The sequence below is a fragment of the Mustelus asterias genome, chromosome 14, assembly GCF_964213995.1.
Source record: "Mustelus asterias chromosome 14, sMusAst1.hap1.1, whole genome shotgun sequence".
NCBI classification, from domain to species: Eukaryota; Metazoa; Chordata; class Chondrichthyes; order Carcharhiniformes; family Triakidae; genus Mustelus; species Mustelus asterias.
Genome location: NC_135814.1, coordinates 79,914,706 through 79,938,434, shown reverse-complemented (window position 1 = coordinate 79,938,434; position 23,729 = coordinate 79,914,706). Strand labels below are relative to the sequence as shown.

Genomic DNA, 23,729 nt, shown 5'->3' with positions numbered 1-23,729 from the left:
GTGAGATTGGAGAGAGCACAGTGAGACTGGAGAGAGTACAGTGAGATTGGAGAGAGCACAGTGAGATTGGAGAGAGCACAGTGAGATTGGAGAGAGCACAGTGAGATTGGAGAGAGCACAGAGAGATTGGAGAGAGCACAGTGAGACTGGAGAGAGCACAGTGAGATTGGAGAGAGCACAGTGAGATTGGAGAGGGCACAGTGAGATTGGAGAGAGCACAGTGAGATTGGAGAGAGCACAGTGAGACTGGAGAGAGCACAGTGAGATTGGAGAGAGCACAGTGAGATTGGAGAGGGCACAGTGAGATTGGAGAGAGCACAGTGAGATTGGAGAGAGCACAGTGAGACTGGAGAGAGCACAGTGAGATTGGAGGGAGCACAGTGAGATTGGAGAGAGCACAGTGAGATTGGAGAGAGCACAGTGAGACTGGAGAGAGCACAGTGAGCCTGGAGAGAGCACAGTGAGATTGGAGAAAGCACAGTGAGATTGGAGAGAGCACAGTGAGATTGGAGAGAGCACAGTGAGCCTGGGGAGAGCACAGTGAGCCTGGGGAGAGCACAGTGACCCTGGCGAGAGCACAGTGACCCTGGAGAGAGCACAGTGAGCCTGGAGAGAGCACAGTGAGTTTGGAGAGAGCACAGTGACATTGGTGAGAGCACAGTGAGATTGGAGAGAGCACAGTGAGATTGGAGAGAGCACAGTGAGCCTGGAGAGAGCACAGTGAGTTTGGAGAGAGCACAGTGAGACTGAAGGGAGCACAGTGAAATTGGACGGAGCACAGTGAGATTGGAGAGAGCACAGTGAGATTGGAGAGAGCACAGTGAGATTGGAGAGAGGACAGTGAGACTGGAGAGAGCACAGTGAGCCTGGAGAGAGGACAGTGAGATTGGCGAGAGCACAGTGAGATTAGAGAGACAACAGTGAGCCTGGAGAGAGCATAGTGAGATTGGAGAGAGCACAATGAGCCTGGAGAGAGCACAGTGTGATTGGAGAGAGCACAGTGAGATTGGAGAGACCACAGTGAGATTGGAGAGAGCACGGTGAGGCTCGAAGAGCACAGTGAGCCGGGAGAGAGCACCGTGAGATTGGAGAGAGCACAGTGAGCCTGGAGAGTGCACAGTGAGATTGGAGAGAGCACAGTGAGATTGGAGAGAGCATAGTGAGCCTGGAGAGACCCCAGTGAGATTTTCGGGAGCACAGTGCGCCTGGAGAGAGCACAGTGAGATTGGAGAGAGCACAGTAAGATTGGAGAGAGCACAGTGAGATTGGAGAGAGTACAGTGAGATTGGAGAGAGCACAGTAAGATTGGAGAGAGCACAGTGTGCATGGAGAGAGCACAGTGAGATTGGAGAGAGCCCAGTGAGTTTGGAGAGAGCACAGTGAGATTGGAGAGGGCACAGTGAGATTGGAGAAAGCACAGTGAGATTGGAGTGAGTTCAGTGAGATTGGAAAGAGAACAGTGAGATTGGAGAGAGCACAGTGAGCCTGTAGAGAGCACCGTGAGATTGGAGAGAGCACAGTGAGATTGGAGAGAGCACAGTGAGCCTGGAGAGAGCACAGTGAGATTTGAGAAAGCACACTGAGATTGCAGAGAGCACAGTGAGATTGGAGAGAGCACAGTGAGCCTGGGGAGAGCACAGTGAGCCTGGGGAGAGCACAGTAACCCTGGAGAGAGCACAGTGAGCCTGGAGAGAGCACAGTGAGCCTGGAGAGAGCACAGTGAGATTGGAGAGAGCACAGTGAGATTGGTGAGAGCACAGTGAGATTGTTGTGAGTGCAGCGAGATTGGAGAGAGCACAGTGATCCTGGAGAGGGCACAGTGAGTTTGGAGAGAGCACAGTGAGACTGAAGGGAGCACAGTGAGATTGGAAGGTGCACAGTGAGATTGGAGAGAGCACAGTGAGATTGGAGAGAGCACAGTGAGACAAGAGAGAGCAGAGTGAGACTGGAGAGCGCACAGTGAGATTGGAGAGAGCACAGTGAGATTGGAGAGAGCACAGTGAGATTGGAGAGAGTACAGTGAGATTGGAGAGAGCACAGTGAGATTGGAGAGAGCACAGTGAGACTGGAGAGAGCACAGTGAGATTGGAGAGAGCACAGTGAGATTGGAGAGAGCACAATGAGCCTGGAGAGAGCACAGTGAGATTGGAGAGACAACAGTGAGCCTGGAGAGAGCACAGTGAGTTTGGAGAGAGCACAGTGAGATTCGGGAGAGCACAGTGAGATTGGAGAGAGATTCAGTGAGACTGGAGAGAGCACAGTGAGATTGGAGGGAGCACAGTGAGACTGGAGAGAGCACAGTGAGACTGGAGAGAGCACAGTGAGACTGGAGAGAGCACAGTGAGACTGGAGAGAGCACAGTGAGACTGGAGAGAGGACAGTGAGATTGGAGGGAGCACAGTGAGATTGGAGAGAGCACAGTGAGACTGGCGAGAGGACAGTGAGATTGGAGAGAGCACAGTGAGATTGGAAGGAGCACAGTTAGATTCCAGAGGGCACAGTGAGATTGGAGAGAGCACAGTGAGATTGGAGAGAGCACAGTGAGACTGGAGAGCGCACAGTGAGATTGGAGAGAGCACAGGGAGTTTCGAGAGAGCACAGTGAGTTTGTAGAGAGCACAGGTGAGATTGGAGAGAGCACAGTGAGATTGGAAGGTGCACAGTGAAATTGGAGAGAGCACAGTGAGATTGGAGAGAGCAGAGTGAGATTGGAGAGAGCACAGTGAGATTGGAGAGAGCAGAGTGAGATTGGAGAGAGCAGAGTGAGATTGGAGAGAGCAGAGTGAGATTGGAGAGAGCACAGTGAGATTGGAGAGAGCACAGTGAGATTGGAGAGAGCACAGTGAGATTGGAGAGAGTGCAGTGAGCCTGGAGAGAGTACAGTGAGATTGGAAGGGGCACAGTGAGTTTGGAGAGGGCACAGTGAGATTGGAGAGATGCACAGTGAGATGGGAGAGAGCACAGTGAGAGTGGAGAGAGCATAGTGAGACTGGAGAGAGCACAGTGAGATTGGAGAGAGCACAGTGAGATTGGAGAGAGCACAGTGAGATTGGAGAGAGCACAGTGAGATTGGAGAGAGCACAGTGAGAATGGAGAGAGCACAGTGAGTTTGGAGAGAGCACAGTGAGATTGGAGAGAGCACAATGACCCTGGAGAGAGCACAGTGAGATTGGAGAGAGCACAGTGAGCCTGGAGAGAGCACAGTGAGATTGGAAAGAGAACAGTGAGATTGGAGAGAGCACAGTGAGCCTGTAGAGAGCACCGTGAGATTGGAGAGAGCACAGTGAGCCTGGGGAGAGCACAGTGAGCCTGGGGAGAGCACAGTGACCCTGGAGAGAGCACAGTGACCCTGGAGAGAGCACAGAGAGCCTGGAGAGAGCACAGTGAGTTTGGAGAGAGCACAGTGACATTGGTGAGAGCACAGTGAGATTGTTGTGAGTGCAGCGAGATTGGAGAGAGCACAGTGAGCCTGGAGAGAGCACAGTGAGTTTGGAGAGAGCACAGTGAGACTGATGGGAGCACAGTGAAATTGGATGGAGCACAGTGAGATTGGAGAGAGCACAGTGAGATTGGAGAGAGCACAGTGAGATTGGAGAGAGGACAGTGAGACTGGAGAGAGCACAGTGAGCCTGGAGAGAGGACAGTGAGATTGGCGAGAGCACAGTGAGCCTGGAGAGAGCACAGTGAGCCTGGAGAGAGCACAGTGAGATTGGAGAGAGCACAGTGAGATTAGAGAGACAACAGTGAGCCTGGAGAGAGCATAGTGAGATTGGAGAGAGCACAATGAGCCTGGAGAGAGCACAGTGTGATTGGAGAGAGCACAGTGATATTGGAGAGAGCACAGTGAGATTGGAGAGAGCACAGTGAGGCTCGAAGAGCACAGTGAGCCGGGAGAGAGCACCGTGAGATTGGAGAGAGCACAGTGAGCCTGGAGAGTGCACAGTGAGATTGGAGAGAGCACAGTGAGATTGGAGAGAGCATAGTGAGCCTGGAGAGACCCCAGTGAGATTGGCGGGAGCACAGTGCGCCTGGAGAGAGCACAGTGAGATTGGAGAGAGCACAGTAAGATTGGAGAGAGCACAGTGAGATTGGAGAGAGTACAGTGAGATTGGAGAGAGCACAGTAAGATTGGAGAGAGCACAGTGTGCATGGAGAGAGCACAGTGAGATTGGAGAGAGCCCAGTGAGATTGGAGAGAGCACAGTGAGATTGGAGAGGGCACAGTGAGATTGGAGAAAGCACAGTGAGATTGGAGTGAGTTCAGTGAGATTGGAGTGAGTTCAGTGAGATTGGAGAGAGCACAGTGAGATTGGAGAGAGCACAGTGAGATTGGAGAGAGCACAGTGAGACTGGAGAGAGCACAGTGAGCCTGGAGAGAGCACAGTGAGATTAGAGAAAGCACAGTGAGCCTGGAGAGAGCACAGTGAGATTAGAGAAAGCACAGTGAGATTGCAGAGAGCACAGTGAGTTTGGAGAGAGCACAATGAGCCTGGGGAGAGCACAGTGAGCCTGGGGAGAGCACAGTGACCCTGGAGAGAGCACAGTGAGCCTGGAGAGAGCACAGTGAGCCTGGTGAGAGCACAGTGAGATTGTTGTGAGCACAGTGAGATTGGAGAGAGCACAGTGAGATTGGAGAGAGCACAGTGAGCCTGGAGAGAGCACAGTGAGTTTGGAGAGAGCACAGTGAGACTGAAGGGAGCACAGTGAGATTGGACGGAGCACAGTGAGATTGGAGAGAGCACAGTGAGATTGGAGAGAGCACAGTGAGATTGGAGAAAGTACAGTGAGATTGGAGGGAGCACAGTGAGACTGGCGAGAGGACAGTGAGATTGGAAGGAGCACAGTGAGATTGGAAGGAGCACAGTGAGATTGGAGAGAGCACAGTGAGATCGGAGAGAGTACAGTGAGACTGGAGAGAGCACAGTGAGATTGGAGAGAGCACAGTGAGATTGGAGAGAGTACAGTGAGATTGGAAGGAGCACAGTTAGATTGGAGAGGGCACAGTGAGATTGAAAGGAGCACAGATGAGATTTGAGAAGGCACAGTGAGATTGGAGAGAGTACAGTGAGATTGGAGAGAGTACAGTGAGATTGGAGAGAGTACAGTGAGATTGGAGAGAGCACAGTGAGATTGGAGAGAGTACAGTGAGATTGGAGAGAGTACAGTGAGATTGGAGAGGGCACAGTGAGATTGAAAGGAGCACAGTGAGATTTGAGAGAGCACAGTGAGATTGGAAGGAGCACAGTGAGATTGGAGAGAGTACAGTGAGATTGGAGAGAGTACAGTGAGATTGGAGAGAGCTACAAAGGAGTGAGGATGTTGAGATTGGCGGGAGCTGTTATGTTGAACGAATCAGTGTGCTTATGAGTTTAGGAAAAATAATTCACTGGAATAACTGAAGTTGATGAGTTGGTGAGTAACTATGGTTTGTTAATAGCTGGACATTGAATACAACGTATTACATATTAAATAACCATTAAATATCTATTTTACAATTAGTTAAGAGAAGAAAGCAAAACGGAATGGAAGAAGCTGATGAGTCCACTGGTCTTCTATCAATATTTTATTTTTAAGTGACAAAGTTTATTGTGTTATGCAATTCTAATATCGTGCTGCAAGAGGTGGTGAGAATAAGCTTAATTCAAAATGTAATTAAGAACATAATTCATTCGTTAATTAAAATGTAATTAGAATGGCAGGGCAGGTGACATGCTGCAGCTGCAGATTGTGGGAGCTCATGGACACGAAAATGATCCATAGCAACTATGTTTGCACGAAGTACTTGTGACTCATGAGCTTCAACTCAGAGTCAATGAGCTGGAGGCCAAGTTGCGGCCACTGTTGTAGATCAGAGAAGGAGAATGACACCTGGACACTTTGTTCCACAAGGTATCCAAACCTTTTAATATATAGAGTGTTCTAATTGGTCAGGGATGTTGGAGATGGGGATAATGGGGGAGGGCGGGATGGGCATGGTTCTGTGTCTGTTAGTGAAGAAGATAAGCGGATTCACAAGGCAAAAGGCAAGGGACTTCAACCCTTGCAATTGTCTAACAGGTTTGTGGTTTATTGACCTTGTATGACCTTGAGAGTGAGGCCTGCAGAATGGATGACAAATTGACCTTGGCAGTGACGTGGAGAAAGGCATTCAAATGGAGGAAATACATAGGAATGTAGTAATAGTAGGGAACAGTATAGTGAGGGGAATAGATGCAGTTCTCTGTTGCCAAAAATGAGAGTCCACAAAGCTGTGTTGTTTGCCCGGTGCCAATATTCAGGATATCTGCTTGGGCTGGAGAGGAAGTTTCAGTAGGACGGGGAGGATCCAATTGTCCTGATCCTCAAAGGGACCAACAACATAGATAGGACTAGAAAAGAGCTTCAGCTTCAAAAGTGTGGGCAGTTAAGGGCTAAATTAAAGAGCAGAACAACAAAGGAAATAATTTCTGGATAATTTTAACTGAACCACAAGCAAATTGGATTAGGGTAAATAAAATTAGGGAGTTGAATACATGGCTCACAGAATGGGTTTCAATTCATGGGACAAGTGACACCAATACTGGGGGTGGCACAGTGGTTAGCACTGCTGCCTTACAGGGAGCCAGGTTCAATTCTGGCCTTGGGTGACTGTGTGGAGTCTGCATGTTCTTCCTGTGTCTGCATGTGTTTCTTCCAGGTGCTCTGGTTTCCTCCCACATTCCAAAGATGCGTAGGTTAGATGGATTAGCCGTTGTAAATTCACGGGGTTACGGAGATTGGATGTGAGCTTAGGTAAGATGTTCTTTCAGAAAGTTGGTTCAGACTCAATGGGCCAAATGGCCTCCTTCTGCATTGGAGGGATTCTATGATTTTATGTAAGTGGGAGCTGTATGCTAGGATGGTCTTCACCTTAACTGTGCTGGTTGTAGTGTTCTGGTGAATCATGTAACTAGTGCAGTAAAAAGGTTTTAAACTGAATATTAGAGAGGAGAGATCACATGACAGGTGATGTGGAAAATTAAAAGGAAAGGACAAGGTAATAGAGTAAAGTAGCAGTGAGGGTAATGCTAAATGGGCATGATGGGAAGGGACAGAACGTGCAAAGTGTGCCACAAGATAAGGCCAGAGTTGGCAAAAATAATGAACAGACAGATCTAAAGGCTCTATATCTGAACGTGTAGCATATCTAGCAAAACAGATAAATCATCAACTCAAAGACAAATTAATATGTACAACTTGATAGCCATTGGAGAGGTGTGGCTGCAAGGTGATCAAGGCTGGAACTGAATATTTAAGATACTTGATGTTTCTGAAGGACAGGAAGGCCTGGTAAAAACCAGCAAAGAGTGAAAGAAAACGAGAGAGAAATTAGAGAGTAAGATGGCTAGAAATAGAAAAACAGTTGGTAAGAGTTTCCACAAGCATTTCAAAAGAGTAACTATAAAGTGAACATTGGTCATCTGGAGAGTGAGTCTGAGGGATTACTGGGAAATAAGGAAATGGCATAGGTGTTGTACACATATTTTGGCCAGAATTCTCCCATCCCGCCCACCACTGGAATTTTACTGCACGTGTTGCGGTGAATGTGAAACGCCATTGACGGTCAGGCAGGAATATCTGGCGTTTAGACCAGCACGGCCAGAGAATTCCACCCTTTGTGTCTGCCTTCACTGTAGAAGATGCAAATAACATCACCGAAATAATTGTAAATCAAGAGGTGAAAGGGAAGGAAGAGCTTAAAACAATTACAATCACCAGGGCAAAGATACTGAGGATACTCAAGGCTGACGAGTCCCCTGGACCAAATGGCCTGCATCCTTGGGTCTTAAAAGAAGTGGCTGCTGAGACTGTAGGTGTATCCTCTTGAAGAATAGCAAATGTAACTCCTCTATTCAAGAGAGGAGAGAGACAGAAAGCAGGAAACTACAGGCCAGTTAGCCTAACATCGGTCATAGGGAAAATGTTTGAATCTATTATATAGGTAATAGCAGGGCATTTACAAAATCTTAATGCAATCAGCACGATTTTGTGAAAGAGAAATCATGTTTGACTAATTTATTAGAGTTCTTTGAGGAAGTAACAAGCAGCTTCGATAAAGGGAAATTTGCAGATGTGGTGTACTTGGATTTCCAAAAGGCATTTGATAAGGTGCCACATCATGATGCAAAGTAAGATCTTGTGATGTGGAGGATAACATATCAGCATGGATAAAGAATTGATCAGCTATCAGAAAATGGAGAGTAGGGATAAATGGGACATTTTTGGATTGACAAGCTGTAACTGGTGGAGTGCCACAAGGATTAGTCCTGGATCTCCTGCTGTTTACCTTCTATATTAATTGCTTAAATGAAGGAACCCATTGTATGGTTGCTAAATTTGCTGATGACACAAAGAGAAGTAGGACAGTAAATTGTGGAGAGGACATGAGGACCAGGTTTTTCCAGTCGCATCCACAGTGGAAATTGTCAGAGGCAGGACAGAAAATTTGATGAATCAGTGAAAGATCCATTGATTTTGGGTGGGAATTTCTGATCGCATTGTGGGAGGGACCTGAAATTCCCAGCCAACATGTTTGCAAGGCTTATAGACAGGTTCAATGAGTGGACAAAAATTTGGCAGAAGGAGCATAAAGTGGTAAAACGTGAATTTGTCTACTATGGCAGGAATGATAGAAAAGCAGTATATTTAAAAGAAAATAGATTGCAGAACTCTGTGGTACAGAGGGATCTGGATGTCCTGGTATATAAATCACAAAATGTTAGTATGCAGTTACAGAAAGTGATGAGGAAGGCAAATGGAATATTGTCATTTATTGCAAGGGGAGTGGACTATAAATGTAGGGAAGTTTTGCTGCAATTGTCCCTGGCATTGGTGAGGTTACCACTGCAGTACTATATTCAGTTCTAATCTTCTTATTTATGATAGGATATAATTGCATTAGACACAATTAAGAGAAGGTTCACTTGACAGGGTGTTGGATGTAGTTGGTGGTGGGAGGTAGTCATGTCTGATTGAGAGTCTAGGAGATAGTCAGGTTTGATCTGGGGGGTTAGTTGGGTGGGTGGGTGGGGGGGTAATCAAGTTTGACTGGGGGTATAGTTGAGTGGTTGGAGGGTGGGTGAGTATTTGGGGGGAGGGCCTGGGTGGGATTGTGGTCGGTGCAGACTCGATGGGCCGAATGGCCTCCTTCTGCACTGTAGGGATTCTATTCTATTCTATTCTATTCTATTTAGGGGTTATTGTGGTTGTAAGGGTAGTTGAGTAGTTGGGGAAGTTAGGAGGGGGTATTTGGGTCATTTTGAAAGGGGAGGTTGGGCCGAAGTTAGTCAAGGAATTCAGTGGGGGTAATTGGGGCTAGCATTGGAGTAGTCAGGGTCAGGGGGTATTAGTCAGGGTTGAGGACAGAATCAAGGGGTTTGGGTGTCAGTTACCCAGGAGTTCGGCTAGGAGTTTTCTAACATTTTCTGAGTAACTGTGAAAGTAAATACAATGGAACTGTCTGATATCTCTGATTCTAACTATGAGTTGGAGACCTTCATGGAGGATCCCAGGGAGCAGAGGAATTGCCTGTCACAAATTCACATTTCCTAGGTAATTGCCTCGGAAGTCAGCGTGCAGGAACTTCCGCCGGGTCTCAAAGCAATCCAGAAACTGGAAAATCTGGGCTGAAGTTAATAATTAAGTATAGAAGCAATTAGGAAGGCAAATTGTATGTTGGCCTTTATTGCAAGGACATTGGAATGTAAGAATAAGAAAGTCTTGTGTTATGAACCACATGGGTGTTATCTGTGAGGGTGTCTCAATTTGAAACACCATTTGTGGTGGCGTATAGTTATTTTTGGAATGGTGTGAGGAGTCATATGAAACCCCAGTGAGAATAACAACTCAATTGTTGTGTAACAATTACTAAAGACTATTTATTAAATTAGAGAAAAGAGAAATACACATGAATAGGTCTATAATCCTCTAAGACAATTACGTTTATATAGAAATTACTCTCCTGTTCCAAGATATACATATTTGTGATCTCTAAACTCCTTAGGACTTTCCCATTCTCAAACAACATCCAAATTAAATAAATTGAGAAGTGAAATCCAGCTTACAGTTAGCACATAATACAAGGTGGATATTCAAGTCTGGGAAATGCCTTTGTGAAGGTTCCTGCACTACCTTGGCTAGGGGGTTTTCACAGTAACTTCATTGCAGTGTCTAAGTCTACTTGTGACTGACATAAAACAAATTAAGGTTAAACAATTAAACAATATAGATGGAGGGGGCGATTCTCCCACCCCGCCACATTAATTTTTCTAGCGCAACGGGGTGAGAGAATCTCGTGGCCGAGCATGCGCCGGATTTCCAGCGCCGTCAGATCTGCGCTGGAAACCGGCGGGAAGACCAGGTAAGTCATTTTAATATAATTTAAACCTGTTTTTAATGTAAATAGCAGGCCTGAGATTGAATTCTCCGGGCCCGCCACCCTCTCCCACCCCACCAGAATATTTCACTCCAGCGGGATTTACAGTAGGTCCCTGCTTTCAGGGAACTATAGGGACAACCCTGCTGGAATGAAGGGGGGGGGGTGGGGCAATCGGAGCCCCTCAGGGGGTCGGGCGGCGGGGGGTGTTGCCCCCTGGGCATGGGTACCTTGATGTGGAGATGCCAGCGTTGGACTGGGGTAAACACAGTAAGAAGTTTAACAACACCAGGTTAAAGTCCAACAGGTTTATTTGGTAGCAAATGCCACACAAGCTTTCGGAGCTGCAAGCCCCTTCTTCAGGTGAGTGGGAATTCTGTTCACAAACAGAGCATATAAAGACACAAACTCAATTTAAGTACCTTAAGTTCCTTAAGTCATGGGTACCTTGGCAGTGCAAGGCTGTGACCCTGGCACTGCCCGAGGGGCAAAGCGCCCATGCCCAGAGGGCACATTGGCACTGCCCATTGGGCATGGAGCAGTGGCAAGGCAGTGGAGCCTATTGGGGGCGGTGCGGCATAGGGGGCGGAGCCTCTGGGGCAATCGGTGGGGGTGGGGGGTCCCGCTGCCACTCTGCTTAGGGACCAGTTGGGGCAGGAGGGAGGCCAGTGATTGTGGAAGGGAGGTGTGCCTCCCGGGGTGTCTGCACAGCAGAGGGGGGATGGATTGTCACTGGGGGGAGGGAAGGTGAGGGGGGGGGGGGCTGTTGGAGAGATCGGGATACTCTGGATCGGGGTGGTGGGGTAGTTGGGGCTGGCCCAGGAATGGTCGGGGTTGGAGGGGGCAGCATTGTGGGGTCCCAGGCTGGCCAGCGATAAAGCTGGCCAGTATACGGGAGGTTGGTAGTTCGGGGACACTGCGCATGCGCAGAGGCCCGTTGGTTTCAGCCTGCCAGCTGGAATAGGCCCCGCCCCCTGAAATCTATTGATATTCACGCTGGTGGCCTTTGCAATGCACAGAGTGTGGGAGATTCTTATGTGAACTCCCACTGAAAAATCCAGCATGAATTACTCCAGTTTTCCCACAAATTCGACACTTTGAATTTTTTGGGGGGAATACAGCCCGGAGTCTTCCATTCTGGAGTCTAATTTTGGGAGTGGAAGTGTGGGTGATTTCCATTGGGCAGTGGTACGGCTAGCCACGTGTTGTCTTGCACTCTTTGCACATTATGCGTGTATCCTGGAGGAACACAGAGATTATCATGGTGAGGGAGTGCAGGAAATCACAACACCAGCATTACCTCAAGTGTTTGAAAGTCTAGGTGCCAAATTTAAAGGGCACACAGACAGCTTGCACTATCCCTCCCTAGATACTATCCCTCCCCGGACATCGTGCACTATCTCTCCCCAGACACTATCCCTCCCCAGACACTATCCCTCCCCGGACATCCTGCACTATCCCTCCCCGGACACTATCCCTCCCCGGACACTATCCCTCCCCAGACACTAGCCCTCCCCAGACACTGTCCCTCCCCGGACGCCCTGCCCTGTCCCTCCCCGGACACCCTGCATTGTCCCTCACCCTGCACTGTCCCTCCCTGGACACCCTGCACTATCCCTCCCTAGACACTATCCCTCCCCGGACATCCTGCACTATCCCTCCCCGGACACTATCCCTCCCCAGACACTATCCCTCCCCGGACATCCTGCACTATCCCTCCCCGGACACTATCCCTCCCCGGACACTGTCCCTCCCCGGACACCCTGCATTGTCCCTCACCCTGCACTGTCCCTCCCTGGACACCCTGCATTGTCCCTCACCCCTCACCCTACACCATCCCTCCCCTGACACCCTGCACCATCCCTCCCCGGACACCATCCCTCCCCGGACACCATCCCTCCCCTGACACCCTGCACCATCCCTCCCCGGACACCATCCCTCCCCTGACACCCTGCACCATCCCTCCCCGGACACCATCTCTCCCCAGACACCCTGCACTATCCCCCCCCGGACAGTCTGCACTTGCCCTTCCATCTTTGTCCGACAACTGTTCCACCCTTTGCTATTAACTCTTCCTTCCTCCCTTGGTCATCCTCCCTGAAACTTGCGCTGGCTTCAAGTGTAGGGTGGCATTTACGGATGCTCCCCAAAGAGTTGCAGAGGCAACTCATCGTCAATGATGGAAGAAGTCTCCCTCACCAAGCGCATGCCTCTGATGTGCAGTTGTAAAAGTGAACATTTTGATTTCTCGCTGGTGGGAATATTAATTTTGAGGGTGAACTTAATTCTGTTGAGCTGGCCTTTTATGAAGCATGCAGGACATTCTGGTGCACGCAAAATTGCTTTCCAGTGTTGCTCGTTTGAAGCCTTTGAAGTCCTGAGGGCAAAATTGCAAAAATCCATTCCACGTGTGAGGTAATTGATTTTTGTTTTCATACCAAATTCAGTTTTTCTGTTGGCCAAGCTTCCCACTGCAGGTAGGACCTGAGATTCCGCTCTATATCACAGTTTCTAACACAGCAACTATCAGTGTCTGTACTCCATGGACCAATGAAAGCCTATTCCCCTCTGGGCTCGTGAATCTTTGCAAACCTCCTGCTAAATATGTAATTTCAATTCAGTTAGTGGTCCAATGGCTGTGGGATTTTGCTGGGAATTTACATTCATTACTGTTTCCTTTCTCTTTCTATATGTTCAACAATTGAAACAAAAACAAGGAAATAAGAACAAAAGAACTGGTAGCAGGAGTTGGCAAATAAGCCCTTGGAGCCTGCTCCTCCATTTCATACAATCACGGCTGATCACATCTTGGCCTCATCTACACTTTCCCGTAATACAGTGGGATTAGCACCAATCCGGATTTGAAATCTTGTGTTTACTATGTTAGGAATGGTAACCATAACCACAAAAAAATCCACTGGGAAATTCAGCAGGAAAGTCTTTACCCAGTGTGTGGTATGAATGTGGAACTCACTACGACTAGGAGTAGTTGGGGTGAATAAATGCATTTGAGGGAAATCTTGAGAAACAAGAAAGGAATCAAATGATATGTTGATAATGTTAGATGGAGAAAACTTGTGTGAAGCAGTTAGAATGAATAGCCTATTTGTGTGCTGTATATTCTTTTAAAATCAATATAAAATGTAGAACTGCATCTCATCGTGCCACAATACCAAATGCACAATTGCGGTGGATTTTTAAAAAAGCTAGTGATTGTCTACAATTCTGTGATGATGCCAATGACTGGAATTCTCTGCTGCCATGTGCCCCACCACCGCTGCCAGCAAGAACTGAGAATTTGGCGCTTCATTCATTGCAGCGTAACCGAAGACTCCCAGCCGTGGTTGAGGTCAGAGAATTGCAGCCCACGTCGTTAAAAGATGAAATCCATAGAATTCCCACCATGCAGAAGGGAGGCCATTCGGCCCATCGGGTTTGGACTGAATCTCCAACAGAGCATCTTACCCAGTCCCCTCCCTCTGCCTTACCCCCATAACCCCATGCATTTATCATGGCTAATCCATCTAACCTACACATCCTGGGACACTTTGGGGCAATTTACCATGGGCAGTCCACCTAATCTGCACATCTTTAGACTGTGGGAGGAAACCGGAGCACCTAGAGGAAACCCATGCAGTCATGGGGAGAAAATGAAAACTCCACACAGACACCCAAGGCCAGAAACGAACCTGGGTCCCCGGCGGTGTGAGGCAGCAGTGCTAACCACTGTGCCACCATAAAATAACAAAATAATAAAACAGCTTATTTCACCAGATGCTGACCTGCAGTGCTTCACCTTTGGGCGTAGAAAATAGGGCGGAGAAATGGCAGATGGAATTTAATCTAGATAAATGCGAAGTGATGCATTTTGGAAGAACTAATCATAGAAATCATAGAAACCCTACAGTGCAGAAGGAGGCCATTCGGCCCATCGAGTCTGCACCGACCACAATCCCACCCAGGCTCTACCCCCACATATCTTACCCGCTAATGGAGGGGGGAGTTATTCAATAAATGGCAGAGCCATCAAGAGTACAGAAACACTAGGTGTGCAAGTCCACAAATCGTTGAAGGTGGTAGCACAGGTTGAGAAGGTGGTGAAGAAGGCATATGGTATGCTTGCCTTTATAGGACGGGGTTGTGGTAAACCACTGTTAAGCTTATTGCCTGTGTGTGTGTGTGACATGCCTGGGCATGCCCCTGCCGACCCTGCCTGAGACTCCTCCCCCCCCGGTCCAGGTATAAAGGTGACTGCTCCCCACCCCCCTGCCTCAGTCTGTACCAGTTCATCGGCATGGGTGTGCTCCAAGTCTTTTGCGAATAAAAGCCTATTTGTTCTTGCATACAAACTAGTCTTTGCTTGATTGATAGTGCATCAATTTTATTCGCAAAAAGTTTTGGGATGGAGCAGATACTAAAACCCGATAGATTAGAATTGGATCCTCAAGCTGTAGGAGCCTCTAACAGCTTCGATCACTGGCTGCGATGTTTCGAAACTTTCCTCACCGCCTCCGCCTCCGTCGTCCGGACCGAAACCGACAAGCTACACGTGCTCCACGTCTGGGTAAGCGATCAAGTATTCTCGATGATTAGAGACGCTGAAACTTACGAGGATGCAATCGAACTTTTAAAAGGCCAGTACAACAAAGAGTCTAATGTAATCTACGCCAGACATCTTCTGGCTACTCGCAGACAACAGCCAGGAGAATCGGGCGACCAATTCCTGCGTGCGTTGCGAGCACTTGGCAGGGCCTGCAACTGCAAGGCCGTAACAGCCGCCCAAAACACTGAGGACTTAATCAGAGATGCCTATGTCACGGGTATCAGGTCAAACGATATCTGACAACGACTGCTGGAACAGGGTGGGCTGGATCTACAAAACACTGTAGTGCTTGCCGACTCGTTAGAGGTGGCCTTCCGTAATCTCGAGGCCTACACCCCCGACCACGGGGGCACATCGTGGACACCGCGGTCGCCGCCACCTCTGTACTCGGGAGGGCCGCAGGCCTACGCCACGCCACGTCCCACCAATGACCCGACCGCTGAGGCAGTCTCTGGAGGCCTGAAGTGCTACTTCTGCGGCCTGGGGAAGCACCCCCGACAACGTTGCCCGGCGAAGGATGCGATCTGCTCCGGGTGTGGAAAGAAGGGCCATTACGTGAAGATATGCAGGGCGAAGTCGACCTCCAAGCCCAGTAGCGCCGCGTGCGATCCGCGGGGGCCGCCATCTTGGTCGCCGGTAGCCGCGTGTGAGCCGTGCGGGCAGCCATCTTGGACGCCTTCAGCCGTGTGTGAGCCGTGCGGGCCGCCATCTTGGATGCCGTCAGCTGCGACGCAAAATCCAATGGTGGCTTCAGTTACGCTGGACCAATCCAGGCCTCACCAACTCGCCAGGTCCATGATGGACATCGAGGTAAACGGTCGCACTACAAACTGTTTATTTGACTGTGGGAGTACGGAGAGCTTTATTCACCCTAACACAGTGAGTCGCTACGCCCTTTCAATACTACCAGTGAAGCAAACGATCTCCATGGCTTCAAAGTCCCACTCGGTGGATGTCCTCAGGTACTGCGTGGCGACCCTGACTGTACGGGGCATTGTGTACAAAAACTTCAGGCTCCTCGTGCTGCCACAACTCTGCGTTGCCGTACTCCTGGGGCTAGATTTCCTGTGTCACCTTGAGTGTCACCATGGAGTATAATGGGCCTTTTCCCCCGCACTCTGTTTGCAATCACCAGTTCTTAGATCACCCACCGCGCACCACCTGCAGCCTCTCGACCCTTAAAGTTGCCCCTCCCTCACTGTTTGAAAATCTCACCCCCGACTGCAAGCCCATCGCCACCAAGAGCAGACGGTACAGTGCTGGAGACAGGGCTTTTATCAGGTCCGAAGTACAACGGCTCCTACGGGAGGGGATCATTGAGGCCAGTACCAGCCCCTGGAGAGCCCAAGTAGTAGTTGTTAAGACTGGGGAGAAACATCGCATGGTCATTGACTACAGTCAGACCATTAACCGATACACGCAGCTGGATGCGTACCCCCTTCCCCGCATATCTGACATGGTTAATCAGATTGCGCAATATTGTGTGTTCTCCACCATCTGCATACCACCAGCGCCCTATCCGCCCGGATGATCGCCAATATACTAGTTATATACTAATATACTAGGGCGGCACGGTAGCACAGTGGTTAGCACTGCTGCTTCACAGCTCCAGGGTCCCGGGTTCGATTCCCGGCTCGGGTCACTGTCTGTGTGGAGTTTGCACATTCTCCTCGTGTCTGCGTGGGTTTCCTCCGGGTGCTCCGGTTTCCTCCCACAGTCCAAAGATGTGCGGGTTAGGTTGATTGGCCAGGTTAAAAATTGCCCCTTAGAGTCCTGAGATGCGTAGGTTAGTGGGATTAGCGGGTAAAAATATGTGGGGGTAGGGCCTGGGTGGGATTGTGGTCGGTGCAGACTCGATGGGCCGAATGGCCTCCTTCTGCACTGTAGGGTTTCTATGATACTGCCTTCGAGGCGGATGGCCGCCTCTACCACTTCCTCAGGGTCGCCTTCGGCGTCACCAATGGGGTCTCGGTTTTCCAGTGTGAGATGGGCCAAATGGTAGACCAGAACGGGCTGTGGGCCACCTTCCCGTACCTGGATAACGTCACCATCTGCAGCCATGATCAGCAGGACCACGACGCCAACCTCCACAAATTCCTCCACACCGCCACACTCCTAAATCTGACCTATAATAGAAGTGCGTATTCCTCACACACTGCCTCGCCATCCTTGGTTGTGTTGTGGAAAAGGGGTCATCGGTCCCGATCCCGACCACATGCGTCCCCTCCTGGAACTTCCCCTCCCCACCAGCCTCAAAGCACTGAGGAGATGCCTGGGCTTCTTCTCGTATTGCGCCCAGTGGGTCCCCAATTATGCGGATAAAGCCCGTCTGCTCATCAAATCCACCTCTTTTCCCCTGATAGCAGAAGCCCGCCTGGCCTTCGACCGCATCAAAGCAGACATCGCGAAGGCCACGATGCTCGCTGTAGACGAATCCATCCCTTCCAGGTGGAGAGCGATGCGTCTGACTTCGCCCTAGCCACCACTCTTAACCAGGCGGACAGACCCGTGGCCTTCTTCTCACGAACCCTCCAAAGCCCTGAAATTCGACACTCCTCTGTCGAGAAGGAGGCCCAAGCCATAGTGGAAGCTGTATGGCACTGGCGCCACTACTTAGCTGGTAAACAATTCACCCTACTCACGGACCAACGGTCAGTTGCATTCATGTTTAACAACACGCAGCGGGGCAAGATCAAAAACGATAAAATATTGAGGTGGAGAATCGAGCTTTCCACCTACAATTACGACATCTTATACCGGCCCGGGAAGCTCAATGAGCCCCCAGACGCCCTGTCCTGGGGAATATGTGCCAGCGCACAAATAGACCAATTGCAGACTCTCCACAATGGCCTCTGCCACCCGGGGGTCACCAGGATTTTTCACTTCATTAAAGCCCGTAACCTGCCCTACTCCATTGAGGAAGTCAGGTCTATAACCAGACACTGCCAGGTCTGCGCAGAGTGCAAGCCGCACTTCTATCGGCCAGACAGAACACACCTCATAAAGGCCACCCACCCTTTCGAACGCCTAAGCGTCGACTTCAAAGGCCCCCTCCCCTCTTCTGACCACAACATATACTTCCTCAACATCATTGACGAATATTCACGTTTCCCCTTCGCTATTCCCTGCCCGGATATGACCTCGGCCACGGTCATCAGGGCCCTGCACAGCCTCTTCACCCTGTTCGGTTTCCCTAGCTATATCCATAGCGACCGGGGATCCTCCTTTATGAGTGATGAGCTGCAACAGTACCTGCTCTCCAAAGGTAGCCTCGAGTAGGACCACCAGCTACAACCCCAGGGGGAATGGACAGGTAGAGAGGGAGAACGAGACAGTCTGGAAGGCCGTTTTACTAGCTCTGAGGTCTAAAGGTCTTCCAGTCACCCGCTGGCAAGAGGTCCTCCCTGATGCACTACACTCGATTAGATCACTCCTTTGCACAGCTACCAATGCTACCCCTCACGAAAGAATGTTTGTTTTCCCCAGGAAGTCCTCCTCGGGGACTTCACTACCGTCGTGGCTGATGTCCCCAGGCCCTGTCCTGCTCCGGAAGCACGTGAGGACCCATAAGTCGGACCCCCTGGTCGAAAGGGTCCAGCTCCTCCACGCCAACACCCAATACGCCTATGTGGCGTACCCCGACGGGGGGGAGGACACGGTCTCCATTCGAGACCTGGCACCCGCAGGTGCCCCAGGGACCACTATGACCCACAACCCCACACCCCCAACCCCCGTATACAGCACGCCTGAACCCCAGGAGCCGCCACCACGCACCCGACAATCGGAAGGGACTACAGATGACTCGAGCAACTACAGCCTGGCGCCTGAACCAACACCGCGGCCACCGGAACCGACACCACAACTGGCACTATGGCGGTCGCAGCGGCAGATCAAGTTGCCAGAGAGACTAAATTTGTAAATTTGTAATTCTGTAAATATCGTTCCACCCTCCTCACCCCCGCCAGACTCTTTTTTAAAAGCAGGGGGTGAATGTGGTAAACCACTGTTAAGCTTATTGCCTGTGTGTGTGTGTGACATGCCTGGGCATGCCCCTGCCGGCCCTGCCTGAGACTCCTCCCCCCCTGGTCCAGGTATAAAGGTGACTGCTCCCCACCCCCCTGCCTCAGTCTCTGGATCAGTTCATCGGCATGGGTGTGCTCCAAGTCTTTTGCGAATAAAAGCCTATTTGTTCTTGCATACAAACTAGTCTTTGCTTGATTGATAGTGCATCAGGGGTATTGAGTATAAAAGCTGGAGTCTGATGTTGCAGCTGTATAGAACGTTGGTTAGGCCACATTTGGAGTACTGCGTCCAATTCTGGTCGCCGCACTACCAGAAGGACGTGGAGGCTTTAGAAAGAGTGCAGAGAAGGTTTACCAGGATGTTGCCTGGTATGAAGGGTCTTAGCTATGAGGAGAAATTGGGTAAACTGGGCTTGTTCTCCCTGGAAAGGCGGAGAATGAGGGTAGACCTAATAGAGGTGTACAAAATTATGAAGGGTATAGATAGGGTGAACAGTGGGAAGCTTTTTCCCAGGTCGGAGGTGACGATCACGAGGGGTCACGGGCTCAAGGTGAGAGGGGCGACGTATAACTCAGATATCAGAGGGACGTTTTTTACACAGAGGGTGGTGGGGGCCTGGAATGCGCTGCCAAGTAGGGGTGGTGGAAGCAGACACGCTGGCATCGTTTAAGACTTACCTGGGTAGTCACATGAGCAGTCTGGGAATGGAGGGATACAAACGAATGGCCTGGTTGGACCAATGAGCGGCACAGGCTTGGAGGGCCAAAGGGCCTGTTTCCTGTGCTGTACTGTTCTTTGTTCTTTGTACCTCGTGAGTGTTTGGAAATCTGCTATGTTTTTTACAGATTTTTGCTTGCTCAGTTTAATTGATAAAAATGATAGATAGTCTGCTTGTGACTTTTCAGTTTGAGCTCCTGATGAATGCAACCACTAGAAACAGTTGTATAAAATCAACGCTTACAACATCTTCCACAATGTAAAACATATTTGGTAACCAATTAGTTAGCTGTTACCTTGCAGTGAGAATTTGTCAATTTCTAACCTTTGTTTGAAATGCTGTGGATTACACTGTGCTTTCATTTCCAGTTCTGCCGGAAATAGTGAACAAGAGAGATATTGTATTCCTTATTGATGGATCAGTTAACGTTGGGAATGCATATTTCCCTGCTGTCCGCAACTTCATTGGAAGGATAATTGAAACTCTCAACATTGGAGCTGACAGAATACAAGCCGCTGTGGTACAGTACAGTGAGGATGCAAAAGCTGAGTTCTATCTAAACAGCTACTCGAGAAAGGATGAACTTCTGTCCCATCTAAGCGGGCTCCGTGTGAAAGGTGGCACGAGCCTTAAAACTGGTGCAGCATTGGACTATGTTTGGAGAAACATGTTCATCAAATCTACTGGAAGTAGATTAGAGGATGGTGTTCCCCAAATATTGTTGGTTGTTACTGCTGGAAAATCTGAAGATGATGTTAGACCCGCTGCAGAAGCCCTGGCAAGAGGACGCATTCTCACCATTGCTATTGGAATCAATAAAGCAGAGGCACCAGAGCTACAGCGCATTGCATTCAATGAAAATCTGGCTTACCGAATAAATGACTTTAATGCCCTTGAAAGTATCCGGGAACCAGTGACATTATCTACCATTAGGCTTGTCTATGGTGGAATCACTGAAATACCTACAGGTATATATATCTCTTTTTCCCTAAAAAATATGTATTTGTTTTTCACATTCTTGCGGGTGCTAGCTGTTGGCATTGCTCACATGTACCGGGGAACAGTTGTGATGTTTGACTGTAAATTCAATACTATTTCTCTAATATTACCTCTGGAGTATGTGATATGCATTAGAAAAGTAGGTCACCATTTTGAAATTGCACATTTTGCTTGCTGATTTCATACCCTGGATATCTTTTTCAAAGACTGTCAGGTTGCAGAAGTGGGGAAATCTGCCAGCCTGTCTCACCCACCTTGGGAGAGAGTCACCTGAATGTCGGGTTCTTCACTGCAAGCAGGGTAGGTGGGTGCACGATGAAGTGGGGTCCACTGCTCCTCGACACAAATTGGTGGTGGCCACAGAGTCTGCCTAGTGCTGATGCAGGCTGGTGAAAAGATCAGCTTCTGCTCTCTTTGACCCAGTTGTTTTTTTGTTAAATATTAGGTTCTCTATACCTCACCTCTCACACCCCATCAGGCCCTTGTGACGGTTCTGCCCCTGCCTTTTGTCTTCTTCTTCTTCTCCTGTCAATGAGTGAGAAGAATGACAGTGGATTCACCAGGCTTCATGTTCCTCATGTTCCCCTCACTGCAATATCAATGAGAGAGACTCAATGGTTAGCATTTGTCTTCTAAGGACCACTCTTCGGCTATTTATCATCTGAAGCTGCCGTGGCCACAACATTGATGCCCAGTCCTTAGATCGCATGCTGGTTGAGCAAGACCTCACACCAATCCCGCCCACACCACATGATCGAATGGTGACTGCATTGGCCACTCTGCCTGTGAATCATAGAATCCCTACAGTGCAGAAAGAGGCCATTCGGCCCATCAAGTCTGCACCGACAACAATCCCACTCAGGCCCTATCCCCGTAACCCCACACATTTACCCTGCTAATCCCACTGGCCTATGCATCCCAGGACACTAAGGGGCAATTTAGCATGGCCAATCAACCTAACCCGCACATCTTTGGACTGTGGGAGGAAACCGGAGCACTCAGAGGAAACCCATGCAGACATGGGAGAATGTGCAAACTCCACACAGAGAGTGACCCAAGCCGGGAATCGAACCCAGGTCCCTGGAGCTGTGAGGCAGCAGTGCTAACCACTGTGCCACCATGCCTGAGATGGGAGCTCAGGATACAGTATTGTCCAAAGCTTAAAAAAGCCATGCACTCAACTGGGTGCATGCTGGGGTGCAGGGGAACTTGTCAATGGGTTTTCAGCACAGAGCGAAGGATTAGGAGCAGTGTGTCATGGCCACCTTTCTAAGGGGATAGAGTTGCTTGCCCAGTCAGGAAATGGTAAAGTTATTGATTTTGGAAGTCCGTGCACCAAAGATTAAATCCTGAGCAACGGTCAGTGGCACTCTCTCACGCATGTTCTGCTTGGATGGGCAGAATTGTGAGATTAGTTTAACTCCAAGCATGTCAATTGTGTTCAAGCTGGATGGTCTCAGCTGCAATGTGATATCTAAAGATATGCAGGTTAAGTGGATTGGCCATGCTAAATTGTCCCTTAGTGGCCAAGATGCTCAAGTTAGGTAAATTGGCCATGATCAATGTGTGGGTTACGGGGTTAGGGTGGGGAATTGGACCTAGGTAGGGCACTCTTTCAGAGGTTTGGTGCAAACTCAATGGGCTGAATGGCCTCTTCTGCACTGTAGGGATTATAGATTCTTTGATTGCATGACCATTGACATGTTTTTCCATTGGTATTTGCTTTGTCAACATCCCATTTGAAGATGCGTCCCCGCCACTTGTGGTTGTGTGGAACCTTCAGTCCATGATGTCTCCCCATCCCCCGACTGCACTGAAGCCCATGCCCCAGGCTTCCCTTCCCTCTGTGTAGCTCTTCCAAGAAGCCCAGCATCATAAGGCATCCTTGAATACGCTGCTGTACAGACTTGCCGGTGAAGTCCCTGCGCCTGCTCCACTTACCTCTGCTCCCCTCAACTCACTTCATTTCCACCCCCACCTCCCCGATTCACCTCTATCCCCCAACTCACCTCTGTCATCTCCAGCTCAGTCCCTTTCCTCCCTGCTCAGTCTCCGTTCCCACCCGCTTTGAAGACACAGAGTGCTGTACTCACCTCCGAGCTCCTCTAGGAGTTCTGCTCGCTTGGTGCACGACTTTAGAAACTAGTTATAGAACATAGAACAGTACAGCACAATACAGGCCCTTCGGCCCTCGATGTTGTGCCGAGCTTTATCTGAAACCAAGATCAAGCTATCCCGCTCCCTATCATCCTGGTGTGCTCCATGTGCCTATCCAATAACCGCTTGAAAGTTCCTAAAGTGTCCGACTCCACTATCACAGCAGGCAGTCCATTCCACACCCCAACCATTCTCTGAGTAAAGAACCTACCTCTGACATCCCTCCTATATGTCCAAAGATGTGCGGGTTAGGTTGATTGGCCAGGTTAAAAATTGCCCCTTAGAGTCCTGGGATGCGTAGGTTAGAGGGATTAGCGGGTAAATATGTGGGGATAGGGCCTGGGTGGGATTGTGGTCGGTGCAGACTCGATGGGCCGAATGGCCTCCTTCTGCACTGTAGGGTTTCTATGATTTCTATGATTATATCTCCCACCATGAACCTTATAGTTATGCCCCCTAGTAACAGCTACATTCACCCGAGGAAATAGTCTCTGAACGTCCACTCTATCTATCCCCCTCATCATCTTATAAACCTCTATTAAGTCGCCTCTCATCCTCCTCCGCTCTAAAGAGAAAAGCCCCAGCTCCCTCAACCTTTCCTCATAAGACCTACCCTCCAAACCAGGCACTCTCCTACCCTCCAAACCTCTGCACTCTCTCCAATGCTTCCTCATCCTTCTTATAGTGAGGTGACCAGAACTGCACACAATATTCCAAATGTGGTCTCACCAAGGTCCTGTACAGTTGCAGCATAACCCCATGGCTCTTAAACTCAAACCCCCTGTTAATAAATGCTAACACACCATAGGCCTTCTTCACAGCAATATCCACTTGAGTG

At 49.4% G+C, this 23,729-nt stretch overlaps 1 protein-coding gene across 5 annotated transcripts in view; it reads left to right on the top strand.

Moving 5' to 3' along the window:
- LOC144503789 (collagen alpha-3(VI) chain-like) overlaps positions 1–23,729 on the top strand; it is a 342,857-nt gene that overhangs the window by 96,669 nt on the left and 222,459 nt on the right. For all 5 annotated transcript variants that reach the window (XM_078228671.1, XM_078228670.1, XM_078228673.1 and 2 more), the window contains one exon: positions 20,104–20,703. In XM_078228671.1, coding sequence (XP_078084797.1) covers positions 20,104–20,703 — 600 coding nt within the window. The remainder of the gene's footprint in view (positions 1–20,103; positions 20,704–23,729) is intronic.